Source organism: Malania oleifera, chromosome 12 (genome assembly GCF_029873635.1).
Source record: "Malania oleifera isolate guangnan ecotype guangnan chromosome 12, ASM2987363v1, whole genome shotgun sequence".
Lineage (NCBI taxonomy): Eukaryota > Viridiplantae > Streptophyta > Magnoliopsida > Santalales > Ximeniaceae > Malania > Malania oleifera.
The window spans coordinates 51692380-51710477 of NC_080428.1; the positions used below are offsets into that span (position 1 = coordinate 51692380).

At 36.2% G+C, this 18098-nt stretch overlaps 1 protein-coding gene across 3 annotated transcripts in view; it reads right to left on the reverse strand.

Moving 5' to 3' along the window:
• The window catches only part of LOC131143813 (uncharacterized), a 31348-nt gene extending 15040 nt beyond the window's left edge, over nt 1-16308 (reverse strand). Inside the window, exons 1-4 of one of the 3 annotated variants that reach the window (XM_058092182.1) lie at nt 15957-16271; nt 15763-15839; nt 13837-13948; nt 7350-7518 (exon numbers count right to left, since the gene is read on the reverse strand). In XM_058092182.1, the coding sequence (XP_057948165.1) occupies nt 7389-7518; nt 13837-13948; nt 15763-15839; nt 15957-16243 (606 nt within the window). In that variant the 5' untranslated portion in view covers nt 16244-16271 and the 3' untranslated portion in view covers nt 7350-7388. Of the gene's footprint in view, nt 1-7349; nt 7519-13836; nt 13949-15762; nt 15840-15956 lie in introns of all 3 variants that reach the window. The other 2 variants (XM_058092184.1, XM_058092183.1) reach the window with 2 other exon arrangements.
• Nucleotides 16309-18098: the final 1790 nt, after the last annotated feature.

Below are 18098 nucleotides of genomic sequence, written 5' to 3' on the forward strand. Positions count from 1 at the left end.
TAGTCGACCGAATGGCTACTGCAAGTTTTGAAATTCCTAATTTAATTGGTTCGGGCAACCGAACATTTAGTTCAGTCAACCGAAGCGTTCGCAATAAGCTTCGCAAACGGCATAAAATCTCTGAGATTTCCAAATATTAAGTCATTAAAACACGCACAACGGCTATAATTCAAACGATGATATAAAAAGCTAACCCTAAACGTGTTTTAGACACTGATTACACTGATTATAGAATATCAATTGAGATTAGCGTCGTTCTTTGCTGAAAGCATTTCTGAGTTTGTTTTTCAAGCTTACTGCTTTTCAAAAACCAAAAAAACTTAGCTAAACTCTTCAAGCTTCGTTGCAATCTTCTTCTGAGAGTGTATTAAAGCTTTAATTGTGTACGTATCTACTCTATTCAGAGAGTTTCTATTTGTACAACTTTGCTGTTACTACTTCTTGTATTATGACGATTCTGGGATTGAATTGTTGAACAAGCAAAAGGGGATTTTAGCTTGAAAGGCTTCTCCACCTATTGAAGGAGAGAGTCGACTATTTTCAGTGAAGGAGAGAGGCTACTCCGCCTAAGTAAAGGAGAGAGGCAACTCCGCCTATTGAAGGAGGGTTTGTAAAAAGGCTTCTCCACCTACTAAAGGAGGTATAGTGAATCCTCAAAGCGGGTTGCTTGAGGCAAGGACATAGGCACGGATCGCCGAACCTTGTAAAAGTCTGGTGTCACTCTTTTCCTTAAACTCTTTCATATTTAAGCATATTGATATTGATATTGATCTGCTGTGAATATTGTTAATATTGTGTAGTTAAGCATATTTATATTGATATTGATCTACTATGAATATAGTAAATATTGTGTTGTTTGATCACGTATTGAAATCATAACAAGAACTTGTTTATATTCAAAGCACATATATATTGATACAATTATCTGCTAAGAATGCTGTTGTTCATTAAGAAGTTAGAGTACTAGTGAAAATCATAATAGTCAAAATTGATTAAGCTTCCGCATAATTTTTTTAAATACCCTATCCCCCCCCCCCCTTTCCTTGGGATCACACCTCAACTTACAGAAAGCTTAAACTTGCAATTGACAAATGAGGAAAAGACTAAAACTTAAGTTCATTAACTCTAATCTTGCAAATGAATCTTATATTTTTAGTCTTTTCCTCATTTTTCAATTCTAAGTTTAAGTTTTCTACTTGGTGTTCATTAAATAGCTTACTAAAGCAACTTCGCCATTTTCTTTTATGTCTTCATCCTTAACCAAGATAATATCCTCCTCACTTTTTATACATTTTACATTATCTAAGTCCTTACTCTTTCTTTCTCTAGCTCTAGCAAGTATAAATATATTTCTTTTCCCTTCTTTTGTATCTAATCTAGCATACAAATTATTAAATGATCTATCTTAGCTTCACTAACGGCTTTTTTTGCATCTTTTCTCACCTCTTTATACTTTTGAAAGTTATCCATGTTTCTACATTTTTGCCATGTTATATACCAAATTCTGTCTTGACGAAATTTCGGACATCTTAATCCCACCACCAACTTTTTTCACTATTCAAGAATCTTCCTCTTGATTCACCTAAAATCTTTTTTGCTATCTTTTAATAGAGCTAGCTATCCTACTCCAAAGAGTGTTTGTGTCTACACCAACCTCTACAGACTAATCACCATCTTTGATCATTTTATCTTTAAATTTTATTATATTTTCTCCCTTTAGGTTCCACCACCTAGTTCTCTTATACTAGTTTATTTTATCCTTTCTCTTCCATTTTTTAATACATACATCTAACACTAAAACTCTACATTGTGTGGTTAAGCTTTCACCTGGGATAACTTCACAATCCTTACACGATAAACGATCTACCCTCCTAATTAAGAAAAAAAATCTATTTGACTTTTATTTCGTCCAATTTTAAGTGTTCTTCTTTCTTCTTAAAGCAAGTATTCATTGTAATAAAATCATATGACAAAGCGAAGTTTATGATCATCTCTCCAAACTCATTTTTCTCTCCATATCCATATCCTCCATTTATCCCTTCATAACCTTTATTATCCCTTCCAATGTGTTCATTCACATATGTTCCTATGAATATTTTCTTAGTCCCTCTTATGCCTTGTATAATATTATCTACATCTTCCCAAAATTGTCTCTTAAGAAAATATGTTAAGCTTACTTAAGGAGCATAAGCACTAATGATATTTATTATCTCTTGGCCTAAGACCATATTGATTTTTATAATTTTATCCCCTACTCTTTTGACATCTACAACGCTATCTTTTAAGTTTTTGTCTACAATAATTCCTATCCCATTCATATGTTTTCTTTTCCGATATACCAAAGTTTCAATTTCTCTAGCTTTCTCCCCCACCCACTTAGTTTCTTTAAGGCAGATTATATTAATTTTTCTTCTAATCATTGTGTCCACAATTTCCAAGCTTTTAACCGTATGTGTCCCTATATTTCAAGGTGTTAATCTAATCCTAGCCTCTTGAACAAACTTCTTTACCTGCCTACATCCAGAATGATGTGGAAACCCTCGTATATTTGACATCGTACCCAGGCACCAACATGGCGCATTGCTTTGGGCCAATGACTTAGCCCACCCTCGCCCACTTTTCTCTACACCCAAGTGGTGTATAAGTGCAATGTGTCGCTCATAGGAAACGCCCCAATGAATAATCAGTAGTTCAGTACGGATTCATATCATAGTGGTCTGAAAAATTTTACGCTTACTGTCAGCCACCTAATGCAACCATCCTCCTTTACTTAGGCTTGGGTATGTATGAAAAGATTAGGACATTAAGTGCATCACAAGTGGAGTTTCACACCCTATTTATAAGAAAGCCTAAATACAAGCAATTACACATACACTCCTAAAGATGCATGAAATTACAAACAAACCAAAAAAATTCACAAAAGCATAATATGAGCAAAAACACACACAATAAACTACTTATTAACTAGGTACATTTGGGTTTAGAACCCAATCTATTATTTCAAATTGGTCTCCATATTGGGTCAAAATGATCCATCCAAATAGCCGCCTCCCATCGTATATCACAACATTTTAAGCTTCATAGAAAGACAAAAGCTTCAATCACCATTGGCAACATAAATGATAGAACTCAACCAATCTTTCATTTGATGAACCAATTCTTGTTCCTTCAAACACATTCTCAAATCTAAAGGGACTTTTGCCCTTTGTCATGCCTACACATCCCAACTCAACATGCAAAGGTGGAAAAGATCAGGGAACAAAACTTCCCAATTGGGTGACACTAAGAATTCATCAATACTAGACCTCTTTATTGCTAGATCAGAAGCCCCCATGGAGAAGATACACGAGGCCAGCCCTATCAATAAGTGAGAAAAGTCTATCATGCTTGTGAGGTTGTCCTACAAGGGTACAACCCCTCTTCTTTTCTTGGAATCTGATAATGTTAAGATCCTGCCCACCAAGGATAATTACATTTGCTCCTCAATCTTCAAGCTCAAATCGTAGCTACCATCTTTCTCTATCCTTGGTGGGCCCGTGAGCATCTATAAACACTCATTTCAAGTTCTCATCCAAGAATTTAAAAAGGTACCAAATAGAATGCCAACCCACCAAGATGTCCAAAGATCTGAAATAATGACTATCCCATAATCCCACCCACCGCAACAGAGCCACCCAGTCCAACCCCCTGCCATTCCATAAAAAGTTGATTACCCTTGTGAAACTTCTCCATTTTTATTTATTGGAAGCAGAATAAATCCAAATTCCATTTGCTCGGCATAATTTACACCCACCATTTTCTTTGGATAAGGTGGACCCCTAACATTCTAGGAAACAATCTAGCACCCATAATTTTCAAAAGCAATAGTGGGTAGGATAGCATAATAGTAATGGGTGTAGCAACAAGTGCGAGTAGCAAATGTCACAAAGCCGGAAGTGGTGCACTGGCCATGAATTCTTTTTAAGCACACACAACCTTATGAACATTGGTATATTTGCATGTTTTAAAGTCTTAATCTTTCTTAAAAGGATTTTTAGTGTGTTCAATTTGCTGGTATTGTTTAGCAGTGATAATATATTTTCCGTTGGTATTAAATTGCTATTGATAGAAAAATAATTTTTTTTTTCTCTTTTCTTTAGTCATATGTGTGATACAATCCATTAATCTATTTGGCACATAATACATACAATAAATTAAACAAGTCCTATTATTTCATTAGTTTAACTAATAAAAATAAATAAATTTAGACCAACAAGGTATAACCTAAGCTATAAAATTTAAAATTATAATATTATAATCATATGATTTATCATTAAAATAAGTATTAAAAACTTGAACATGACAAAAACTAGAAAAGAGACAAAAACTAGAAAAGAAAAGAAGGTTGAAATTGAACAATATAGAAAAGAAATTTCAATTATCAACTAACTAATATTATCAAAAAAAATATTTTTTACTGAAACGGTATTCATATCAAATTGTTAATTAACACACACCTTGATTCTTGTGAATATTACAAAAAAAAAGTAAATAATTTCGTATCCTCATTATAGCCACCCCCACCCCACATGACTTATCGAGATTAATTAATTTGGGGAAAAATGGGAAAAAAATGAGAAGAAAAAGTACTAAATATAAATATGAATACATATTTGCCATAACATTTTTGTAATGGTTCCATTATGGTCGTAATGATAGCAGTCCCCACCACAACAATTGCAATTTTTATTCCCATTGATTCAGCAGTGAGTAATGAAATCAGGAACCCAAAAATATGTTACATAATGGCAATCACTACCGCTAATTACAAGCATGCATCTATGAACTCAATTGTAAACAAAATAGATGGAATTCTATTATGTCATCTCATACACACGTCCAAGGTGTAAGATATTATCAAGCATCTTAAGATAGAGCATAACAAAGGCATAGCCTCGACCAATTTATACTAAAGTGAAATACAAATAAAAAAGAAAAGAAATGGACTAGGGGCAGATCAGTCGTCCCTACTCAATGTTACTATTCAAGCTTGAATCGTAGAGTTGATGCCAATAGTTTTATTTCTATTGCAAACCACCAAGGAGTCATTAGCTCTCATTTCATATGTCATGGGATGGTTGATTTCTATGGTCAAAAGGACCACTTTTGCATTGATCTACCAAGATATCCAACTGGAGCGTGCTTGTGAGCAACCAGACTCCACCAAGTCATCTCCCGTCATACTCATCCAAATGTGTGAAAACATTCACAGATCCTAAAAATGGTCAAATGTAATCAATGAGGCATTTTTTGTCTAAACTAGGTTGGTCACTAAGGAAGCATATCTCAAATGGTTAAGGTGGGTGTGCTCATTTCCCACAAGCACCAAGGGTCGCTCTCGCCCCTATAGCACGTATATGACACTAATCTTTATAGGTCGATATGTGCATCCTACACTACCCCAAACATGCATGGTGCTCTATACAAAGATTCGATATCCCTTAATAGCCCAATTGATACAAGACATCACCTCCCAATGGAAATCCAAGGGACATAATGGGTGCATGTCTCAACCTCTTATTGAAGAGAGCTGCACAGCACAATATTTTCCACGGGCATCACGAGTCGAGCTTGTTCAGGGCATTATGCTTGCATGTGGCCACTTGTCTAGTGTACATGAGATGGGTAGCCGTCATGTACATAGTAGTACAGATTTTTTAAATTGAATGTTACAATGCCTTAGTATAAAATTGGAGTTTATTGCTGCCATTTACTATACATTTGATGGCTGTGAATTTGGTGATGTGGTTAAACTACAATATACTTTCAGTTGACTAGTTAAGCAAGAGTGTTACAACTAATGTCGCATGGCCCTTCATAAAGTGTGAAGTGTTTGTCTGTGATAGTTGGTATAAGAGCTTGGTTAATTGCTCTGTGGATTTGGTTGCTTTCATATATGGGATTGTGTGAAGCATCGGTCAGAAACCATCCCAACCAATACTAAGAGACTTGAGGCACTAGAGGCGCAAGCTAAGATAGCCAACAATGTGGCCGTGGAGATGGCCAGACTTGCTTAAACTGTTGATGTATTGGAGGATCACATAAACAACAATAGAGTTCTATTGTGGAAACATCAGAGGACTACTAAGATAGAAGCTTTATCGATCCAAATGAAGGATCATAATGCTAAGGTGAACCTGAAGGTTCACGTTGTTGGGAATTCCAACTCTACAGGGGTAAAGTATGGAAGAACAAGGGTGACAGAACCTCAAGCATATGTAAGTACTTGTGATGCTAAAGAGTTGGAGAACTTCTTATTTGACATGGAAAATAGATTTGTGTGACAAGGACCAACTCAGATGAGGCAAAAGTATCCATGGTGACAATGTACTTGAATGAGGACGCTAAGTTCTAGTGGCGTACTAGGTACAATGAGATAAAGGATGGACAATGTGTAATTGATAGTTGGACAAACTTGAAGAAAGAGCTCAAGGCCCAATTCTTTCCTAAAAATATTGAGTACAATGCTCAGTGCAAACTGTAAGATCTCAAACACACTGGTACATTCCGGGAGAATGTAAACAATTCTCAACTTTGATGTTGGACCAATACATGTGAGCAAAAGATAAGATGTTCTATTTTCTTGTAGGGTTGAAATCATGGGCAAGGGCTTTATCGACAAAGAGTTCAAGACTTGTCTACTGCACAGGTTGTAGCAAAATGCTTGACTAACTACACTAGATCCAAAATGTCCCAAGAGCATGTCAGGTGGAAACAATGTCAAGTCTTTCAAGAAAGGGAAAACCCGAAAATAAGGCATCAACTTCAAAGAAGCTTTGTCATCTTAGTCTTTTAAACATTCATTGATAAGGGTAAGTTGGCATGCTTTTTATGTCGAGGTCCTCACAAAGTTGCCGATCGCCCTCACGAGTCATCGCTCAATGCCTTGCAAGCTTCAATTGCAAAAGGGCCACAAAGAGATGATAAGGATGAGGAGGAAACCCAGAAGATGGGTGCAATACGGTTAATCAACACGTTGGAGAGGCAGGAAAAAAAAACAAAAAAACAAAAACAAAAAAACAAAACAAAACCTAAACTTATCCAAGAAAAAGGGTTAATGTTTGTGGCTCTGCAGATCAATGGAAGAGCACTCATGATACTATGTATGATCAATCTTAACAATTTAAGTCAAAGACAAGGAACTTTATCCAATTTTTAATTTTTTTTACAATTTACCTCCATAACTTGAAAGCATTAAAATTATATCTATATGGTAAGTTAAAGATTATGAAGTTCTATTACATTGCTATCATTAACCACCACCCCGACTTGAAAGAGAACAATAAAATTTCAAAACAATGGCAACTAACCTTGCAATACGCTGAAGACAGACAAGAATGAAACAGCGGCTAATAGCCAACATACACTGCTGCATTCACTATGTAACAGTCATCATTTTTATCTCCCATTTCTTCCACATGCACGCCACTAGAGCAGATGAGTCCCCCATCAACCACTTCAAATTTCACAATTTTTCCACTGCAATTTTAAAAATAAAATAGAATAAGATAAAATACAAAAGCTGCACGCAAGAGTTTGATACTAAATTTTCTATGTCACTGCAATCAAGAAAATTGGTGCAGAATGATGAAATTCACTTATAATAGTGTATCATGAACTTGCAAACAAAAGCATTGATAAAAGATTTTCCAGCATTTCGCAGGTATAGTTGATAAATTTGTCATTACTAATTGACTGTCTTCCTTAAGTGATAACTTTCATCTCAGCTACATGCAAGCAGGCAAATTGCACCCATAGTCCATCATAAACAATCCGAACATAAGCCAATGGGAGACATCCCCAAGAGAAATACAAAGGAGGCTCTTATTGATTTATTTGAGCCATATAAAACATCCACTTTGTCATTAATCTTAAATAACAAATGGTATTAAATTTTGTTAGTTTTTCCAAATTTTTTTATTGAAATTCAGGATTTGGGGAGAGGACAAAACAAAATCATACTTTTATCTATTTTTTACCAAATTTTGGGTGAAATTTCAGATTTTAAAATTAAAAATAAAAAAAAATAACATAAAAATCCAGACCATTTCATTCGGTTATAAATTATTCACAATAGTGTACTTTCATATTTCCCAAAGTTCTGTTCCTAATTTCAATAAGTAGTTGGTGCACGTTCATTGCATGTGAATTTATTCTGTGTATAATATTAAAACTAAAAAAATGAATGAACGACCATCATACATTTTAAGCACTTCATATTTTTGACAAAAATGCATAAGAATTAAGGATAACTTTTAGTTTGATTCAGCAATATTTAAAGAACAAAGGAAATAGATTAATTATGCTCTTGGACCAACAAAAGATACTACAGTTTATTGAGCTAGCAATGCAAAATATTTTCTTTTGTTTCTCACCATCCACAAAGAATGACAATGACAATCCCTATCTTTTAATGTCAATCCCTTATAGTGGGTTTGGTTGGGGAGAAATGGAGAGAATACGAGAAAGAAACAGTTTCTCTCCATTTTTCATGTTGGTCTTGCATGGATGAGGGAAAAAGAGAAAAGGAGTGGAGAGTAGAGAGAAAAAGGAAGAGAATAAGGCCTATTTTTTTTCCTCTCCAAATCAGGGAAATTTGGAGAGAAAAGAGGATAAACCAACTCATGAATTCATGAAAATAAGACAATTATGCCCCTCAACAAAATAAGAAATTGCTAAAATCACAAAAACCGATTATAAGCAATTTCACCACTTGTACTTTACATAATGCCATAGCCGTATTATCCTGCATTTTCTTGCAAGGATAATATTGAAAAATGATTATATACAGTTTCACTTCTTTCTTTTCACAGCAAAAGAAACTCATTAGATAGAATAAGAATGTACAGTCAAGAGAAGAGACATCTCCTTAACAAAGTCCGGGAAACCCAAGGGAAAACAAAAAAAGAAAACTGAAAATGTAAAAAACAGCCCAAGGAAATCAGCACAGCGAAGAGGTTAACAGAGGACACCAATCCCCCTGAATATCTTAGAAGCATATCCACAGAGAAGCCAGAAAATGGATCTTCTCCCACACCAACGAAAATGCTAATTTCTTCCCTAAAAATATACGCGAGTCTTGTTCCTTCCTTAAACCCCAAAATACTGCAAATAAAGCACTACCCTCCTTTTCCCACCAAACCCACCAAAAGATATCGCCAAAAACTCCTCCACTGTCCCTAGACAAACCCAACTTTCTCCAAAATAATTGAATTTGCTCCAAACCTTCCATGCAAAATTACGATGCAATAAAAGATGCGGAGCAGATTCTGAGCAGTTAAAACGAAGCACACATATATTTGGAGAGAGAGCCTTTACAGGCCTCCTAATCTGCAGCGAGTTATTAGTATTTATCCTATTAAGCACAAGCAACCAACTAAAGCTTTGATTTTAGGGGGGATTTTATCCTTCCAAATAGTTTTGTAGAGCGGAAAGGAAAACTTGGTGCTAACCAAGAATTCACAAAAAGATTTGCAAGCATAGACCCCCCCCCCCCCAAGGGATCCAACAGCCAAGATCGACTATCACCTTCTGAGGATACTCGACAAGTATTCAACAAGACAAACAATGAAGACAACTCATTTGCTTTCCTATCATTCAAGGATCTCCTAAAATGAAATTTCCAAGAAGGTAAAGGACCATCCGAATCAACAAGGAAAGAGGAAGTGGGATAATTTTGTCCTGAGCTCAACCAAAATAGGCGAGGACAAATAGGTGGACAAGACAATATTCCCCAACCAAAGGTCTTTCCAAAAACGATGTTACACCCCTTACCCAACACTAGTTTAGTGTAGGGAATAAAGAGAAGGTAAATCTGAGAAATAGTTTTCCACGGACTTTCCAAAGAACATATAGAACCCAAATTGGTATCCCACCCAATCTCATCGAGTCCGAACTTGCTTTTAATAACTTATGCCACAAGGAAGAATCCTCTAAAGGGAACTGCCAAAGTCATTTGGCCAAGAGAGTCGTACTTTTAGACACCAATTTTTCAAGACCCAAACCACTGTCCTGTTTAGACATAGTGTGGTCAAGCACCCCACTCAACCTATTAGCTAGTACTTTGGTGGATTATTTTATAAACACTAGATACTAAACTAATAGGCCTATAATCAGAAATCCTAATCAACCTACTTTTCTTCGGCAACAATGAATGTAGAATTATTACTCTTACTTAAAACCCCATTCTCATAAAATTCATTGAAAACCTTCATCAAGTCATTCTTCACTACCAGCTAATAGTCTTGATAAAAAGATAAACTAAAACCATCCAGCCAAGAGCTTTATTCCTCTCCATTCCGAAAAAGGTTGTAGATCTAACTTTCTCTTCCTCAAAAGGTCTCTCTAACCAAGCTCTCTTGTCAACAAGAAAAGGATCCCACTCCAACCCTGCCACCATTGGTCAACTCTCATCCTCCTCAAAAAACAAGTTGTGATAGAAATCAGTGATCTTAGGGGCAATCCTCGTAGTATCCAAGATAATAACGCACCCCCCCCCCCCACCCCACGCCCACTTCCAACTCCCGAATCAAATTCTTTCTCATTTTCCCACTAGCTATCCTATGAAAAAAAGCTTAGTTACAACAACCCTCTCCTGCACATTTAAACTTTGTCTTTTGCCTCTAGCTTCTCATTTCGTTGAAAATCATATTTTCCAACTCATTCTTCAAAGAAACCCTTCTAAACTCCTCCTCCTCCCATGAAAGAATAATGCTTTCTTCCTTTCTATCTATCTCTTCCATTCACCTAAAATGCTAGTCTTCTTAATCCTATATTTCCAAACGCCTCCTTATTCCATTCCTTCAGTTTTTCTTTCAACCTCTTCAACTTCTTCATAAACCTAAACCCCTGCCAACTCCTTTCCACAACCTCAAACCAAGAATTCCATACCAAAGTCTAGAAGGAGCCATGATCCAACCACATATTTTCGAACCTAAAAGGATTGGGACCCCAAGGCACCTTCTTGATTCCAATAAGATGGGAAAATGATCAAAGGTGGGTCTAGATAGAACAACTTCAAAGAGATTAGGAAACACGTCCTCCCACTCATCTATACACTAGAACCTATCAATTCTACTAGCCACCTCCCTAGCTCCCCCCATCGACCACATAAAATTAGCATTGCCCAACAAAATATCCCCCAAACCACGCTCCCTAATAATCAAATCAAACTTTTGCATAGTTCCAGTAACCCTTCCACCCCCCCCCCCCTCCTCTCTTCCTTTCTCCCGCGAGAACCTTACCACATTAAAATCAAAACCTATAATCCACCTAGGCAAACAAAAGACGAAAAAAAAATAAAGCTCATCCCAGAAAGAACACCTAGGAGCTGATCTAGAAAGGCATGCATAGAGGAAACCCACCATTGACCCTTGTCTCTAACTTCTAGCAGGACAGAAAGAAAGAAAAAAAAAATCCCACTAGACTATTACTCTAGTGATAGAACAAGTATCCCACAACACGAGTATGCCTCTCACAGACCCCCAGGAGGGTACATAAATCCAATCCTTACTACATCCTTCCCAAATCCCTCTAACAACCTACCTATCGACTAAGTCAAGCTTAGTCTCTTGGATTAACACAATATCAAGAGAATTCCTAAGAAAAACCTCCCTATCCAAACTTCTCTTCCTAATATCCCCTAGGCCCCTAACATTCCAACTTATAAACTTAATAACCTAACAAGTTTCCCCCTTTGTCAATACCCTGCCCTCATAATTGATGGAAGAAATCAAATTCTTTAATTCCTTTTGCACCATTTTTTTTTTTTTTTCCGCTCATACATTTTAGGACTCATCCCCAACTTAACCTCATCTCCAACAGGACTCACTAATTTCAAATCCATGTCGTTCAGAAGTTTGTACGGATCTTTATAGTCCCTCTTACTCTCTCTTAGACCAAAATCAAAGGCACTGCCCTCAGAAAATCCCTCTTTATGACATAAAGCATCAAAAGGAGAAAAGGACTGAATATGAAGAGGAAGAATACCTTTTCCAGCTTCTAAAGAATTCAGATCATCCTAAGGAATTGCTGTCTGTTCATCATTACCCTTCCCAATATCAAAAGGAATAGCAATGACGTCAACCTAATTTGGAATAGGCTCAGGAACAAGAGACAAAGGTCCCCCGTCAAACAAAGCTGTATTTTAGTCTAAGTTATGCTTACCAGAATCATTTAGCCCTTGCCCAGTGTCATAGGACATTAGAGAACTCTCTTCTCCTATGTTGATTTCCATGTTAGGGAATCTCACTCCGTAATATTTCTCCCACCCTTTCATATAAAGAAAGTGTTAGATTACCACTTTACCAAAAAGCTTAAGCTGTTAGGTTGTGGACCAACAATGTATATCAAGCCTTTAACACTCCCCTGCATGTGCAGCCCGACAGCACATGGAGAGATAAGCAATCGATAAATAACACTCATTACAGGGAGTACAATAATTTTTAAACATCAACAATAAATGCGGGCAACAATACTAGAACCCAAGACCTCCTGGTAACTTGCTCTGATACCATGTTAGATTACCACTTTACCTAAAAGCTTAAGCAGTTAGGTTGTGGGCCAACAATGTATATCAAGCCTTTAACAGAAAGATATCTTGAAATGAAAGTTCTGCTCATTTGTCCTCTTCTTCCATTTCTAACTCACCTCTCAGCCGGTCAACTAGCAAACTGTTGTTAGATTTGCGAAAGCTGCTTAGGTCATCTTTTAAATCTGAATTCACCTCATCTTCACTAATCACTTCCCCTTTAGTCTCTTCAATTTCTGTTGAATACTAGGAACCAATTTCCAAATGGGAATAATCATCTTGCTATGTCAATTTTTCATTCCTATCTTCCGAAACAAGTCATGAGGTCTCATTTGGGTTGCAATTTTTACTTTTAAGTTCGCCATTAGGGTTGATTGGGATTATTGGAATTGAATATATTAGAATGTGTTTAGCCCACCCTTTTCCTCTTCTTCTCCATTGGCCGTACAGCACCAAGAAGATGGTGGTGATAACCAGTACAGATCTACATTCCTGCTTGCAATAATATTAGCCAAGATAAAAATTAAAAAATAAAATACATGCACCCATGCATCATTTCCACATAATACTTTCATATTTTTACCATCCAAACCAACAAAGCATGTCAAGTTACCATAACAACTGAATTATAATGTGTTTATCATAGAAATAACTGCTAGATAAATGCTATTTTATTCCTCTCTCTTTGCAACTTAGCAGTTAGCCTGCAAACAAGGGTCTCAACTCTCAAGTTCAGATGGGAATTTCAAATGCAGTTCTGTGATGCAACCAGTCACTGACTTTGCAAGGTGGCATCTTCATGCATGCCATGTATTGGTTACACTTATCATTTCATCACCCCGCAAATCTGTTTTATTCCAGAAGCCCTTGATGCTATGTCAACAAGAAACAGATTTTCCTCTCATGGTGCAGTACCTACCATAAGCTATTAAGAATGTAATTCATTCAAATTGCAACATCTAAGACAACTACATTATATCAACTTTTTCTTACTAAAAAGTACATAAAAATTCATCACTTCATTCCAAATATATATATATATATATATATATATATATATATATATATATATATATATCATTTGTTGTAGAGCCATGGCATATTGCTCCTTCACCTTCTCGGGAATGTTGTGTGGAGGGCACCACACTTAATAAAGAACATGACTTCCATTGGGAGAAGGCATTTGACTTTTTAGACTACCCATTCCCAATGCATACCATTCAAGAAGCTATAATAAATTTCAATCATTCATAGGTTTAGATACTCACTAAGGAAATACAGACTTGACCTTCTCAATATCCAGGGATAGTTGAAGAGGATGAGGTACACCCAGTTTAATCTGTAGTTTCATCTGATCAAATGTAACACCAGGTATAGATCCTGCAACAATTTCATCTTATAATGATGCAACTTCCAGAAAAAAGGCGATAATTTAAGCAAATTTATAGCATATAGCTGGAGCTATGAAATTCTATAAACCTAAAACAAAGGAACTACTCTTTGGAACCCAACAAGGTGAAAGTTCTTTTTCATCTCAACAAGATTATTTGCATGCACATTTTTTAAAAAAACAGACCTACCTATTTTAATTTCAAATAAATGTTATTAACAGTGACCAAAGGGGCATCATTTTTTTACTTAATCTCATAACATGCACATTACCCTTTGCTAAAGTTAATCTCATTACATGCACGTTATCCTTTGCTAAGGAGTAAGGCCCATGCTCATCCTTGTACCGCTCGACTAATCCTTGGACTGAACAACCTCAAAGAGAATAATCTCAAGACTCGGACGAATTCAGGGAGAATTGACCTTGACTGCCTTTTAAGGTCAGATTGATGCCTATTATGAGCAGCCCAAAAGCCATTTAACATGCCATTTTTGGACACTTTTTTTTCTCCTATTCCTTTACACCACCCCCCCCCCCCCTCCCCACCCAAAAAGTGACACTTGCACTTCTAGCCATGTTCTCATCCAAACAATTGTACATCCCTTTCACATCAGCTAAGACACCTAATGGTATCACACTATTGGGTAATCATAAGTTCATCACCCCACTAACAGTATAAATACCCCTCACTTATCTCATTTGGGGCCATTTTAGCCCCATCTAAATCAAACCCTCTATTTAGATTTTCTCTCTGAAGAATAGCTATCTCAAAGTTTTGACTAAACAAGGTTTCCTGTCCAATTTTTTTGCTGAATTGGGTGTTTTGACTGTTTTTCAAACTACACACCATAGTTTGGTGCATGTCTGCACCTTTACATGAATTCTGTTTTCTGGATGCAAATTTATCCAATTTCCATCATCAAAAGAAAAATTCAAAAATATGGGAGAGAGAGGTGGGGGAGAACAGGGGGTTAGGAACTGAATTCACATCTTGAAGCCACTAACTCATAAAGTTTATGAGACAGAATCAGAATCATTTCTGCAACTTGTAAGCCACCTGTTATGAAATCAGAAAACCTAATCACACCGATAGGTCTCCCTCTCTAGTTATAATGTCTGTCATGTACATTACAATGACCGTCATATCCTTACTAACACACAGCACTAATGCAAAATAATTGAGACTAATTGCTACCACCCCACCTCAAGCTGGAGCATAGATATCATATGCTCCTACTTGTTACAAATGGATTTAACCCAAGAGGGCTACTAATCATGGATGTCTATGGCAACTATGATGCTAGTACGCAAACTCTCATAGGCTTGTATGCGAGTACAGATTTTGAATCTTGGATTTGGATTTATATGGATTTAGACAAAAGTCACAAAACACAATACAAATTTGCATCGCACTTTGTCCAAATCCAAAGGTCCAACTCCAAAGCTTCAAATATCTACTTTTTGTCATTTAAGACTACTGTCTTGAACTATACAATCCGGTGAGGTTTTCATCAATTTCCCTATATCAGCAGGCCCCAAAAAACCAAAGCATACATATCTTTCTAATAAAAACATATCCAAATCCCACAATATCCCCCAACTGTGAACAGCACGGACCAGGGTATTGAATTAGAAAAATAACCTAAAAACAATTTCAATAGAAGGTTCAAACAAAAAAAAATCATAAAAGATTGAAGATGACAAGGCATAGAGAAGAACAAGAGAGACAGAAATAAAAACCTGATTGAGAGTACACAAAAGCACATAGGAATGCAGCAGAAGAGTAAACATCAATAAGGAATACCTCTTCGAAAAGCAGGAATCGAATTGGAGGAGATAGCATCCCTACAAGCCCGCATCGCAGCAGCAGTAATGTCTTGCCTGCGCGTTCATTCATCGTCTTCTAATTATTACAAACTTAATTTTTTTTTAAAAAAAATCAAAACTTTGAGAGTTCAATACCAAAGAATCTACATAAAAATGGGCATGAAAAAATACCCATGCTGATCGTAGCCAACACCCATCTCGACGAACAAGAGCTTCATGGGTGGGCTGGAGTCATTTGGGACAAATGTCCCCGAAGCTGCTCCTCTGGGATTGCTTTCCATGGCGGATGATGCGGCTCTGATAGGACACCAAAGTCTCAAAGATAGACGAGAGGATCGGCTCGTGAGATAAACAAGTGAGCTCGAGCATGGGAAACGCTTGGCATTGTGGTCAGCAGGAGACTGAAACTCGGTAGAATTAGTGAATAGCCAAGTTGCAACTGAACAAGAATACGTCATCTCCAATGCCAGAATTTGTTTTTCCTTAGCCACTGCCAACCTTTTTTATCGCTGAAGCCTAACTGGGAAATTAAAATACAAGTTTTCACAATATAAAAGCCATGTACATTTTACTATTTTAATTTTTTTTTTTTTTTTACTCTCTAAATTTTTTAACATGATCACATGACTTTTTTTTGTAATGTCCAATAATTTTTTTTGGGATAAATCCTGAAAAGAATATTAAAATTCAAGTTTTCCAATTCATCACAAAAAAATTGGAGATCATGTTTTGTTAAAATTAATTAATTATTTATAATATAAATTTTAATAAATCATGTGACAATGCAGCTTTTTTTTTTTTTAATACTTCTCTTCTATATGTACTGTTGATTTTCTCAAAATTAATATGTAGCACCTTTTTTTTTGGAGGGGTGTGTCACTTACGTGAAGAAAGGGTAAAAACTTTTTACAAAAAATTATATAAAGTTTATAGTTACAGTCACGTGTAAATGAATCAAGTTGCATATAAAATAGTTTCAAACTATTTCAGAATTCAACTTAATAAAGTCACGTTCAAGCTTATTTATTACATAAGTGAATGATTCATACACGTAATCTTCATACTATTAACAGACTCAACTGAATTTGACTCATGATTGATTTGGTTAAAGACGTGATTAAGCTTGATAAAAAAAAATTAGATTAAACATGTTCATAAATTCCTTTAATAGAGTTAAATTGAATTTAAGGGTGATGGGATTTTTTCATTAGTTTTTTAATTTATTTAATCAGACAAAAGATTTTCCCACTTATTTTAATCCCCACTTTTTCGGTCCTCACTCCCTCCATTTGTAGTTCCAGAGCCCTCATGCGGTGCCTCATCCTTCGTCTTCTTATTATTCTTTCTTACTTTTTCTTTCTCGTCACAATGACATTCTCTGCCTTACTCTGTTCCCTGTCTTCTTAACTACTCCATATGCATCTCTCTTCCTTTTCTAATCAATCACCAGCTCTAAATTAAATTCCTTCTTCTCTTCTCCTTCATCCCCACCACTCTTACATCTAATCTCCCAACTTTGTGAAGCAACAGTTCGGGTTTCCCTCTCCTCTCTCTTCAACAATGCCCGGGCATTGGCTTAGGGGGCAGGGGCGGGCTTGGGATGGGTCACTCCTTGGTATAAGTCTTAAAGTTTGATTCCTACCCTGGTGAGCAAAACCTGATTTACTTTCTATGGTGCTGTGGTGTCAGCTTCACAAGCGTGGGATTAGTCTGGGTATCTGTGACGCCGCCAAGGACTTTGGATCGGCCCGGGAAAGAACCTTGTGATGCTAACCAACACTATGACACCGCCAAGGTACTTGGAATGAGTCGGAAAAGTCAAAACACCCGACGTAATCAAAAAAAAAAAAAAAACAATTAGTTTGTAGGTTACAAAGTCCAAAATGTCGAATCAAAATTAAAGTTCGAGCCCAACCCAAGCTTTTCATTTACTAAGCAATTTGAATATATTAAAACTTGATTTGACTAACTCATTTACGACTCCATTTATAGCTTGAGATTGTTTAGAGACGTCAACATTTTGTAAGGTGGTTTGCATGCTAATGTCCTTCATTAAGTGTATTATTATACTAAAAAATCAATTTAGAGTCTTAAAGGTTCTAGTATAATTTTAGGTTAGTTTATTTGAATTCCAAATCTTAAAAATTTTAACCAAGAGCCGAAGCGGGTAGCCTTGTATAGTGAAATTTTTCCAACTTTTACGGGTCATTTGGTTTTACAATAACTTTCAATATTCTCCTAAATATATTGATCATAACATTTCATTTCCATATTTATTTTTAAAATATAATCTAAGTTATTGTTTGGTACGGA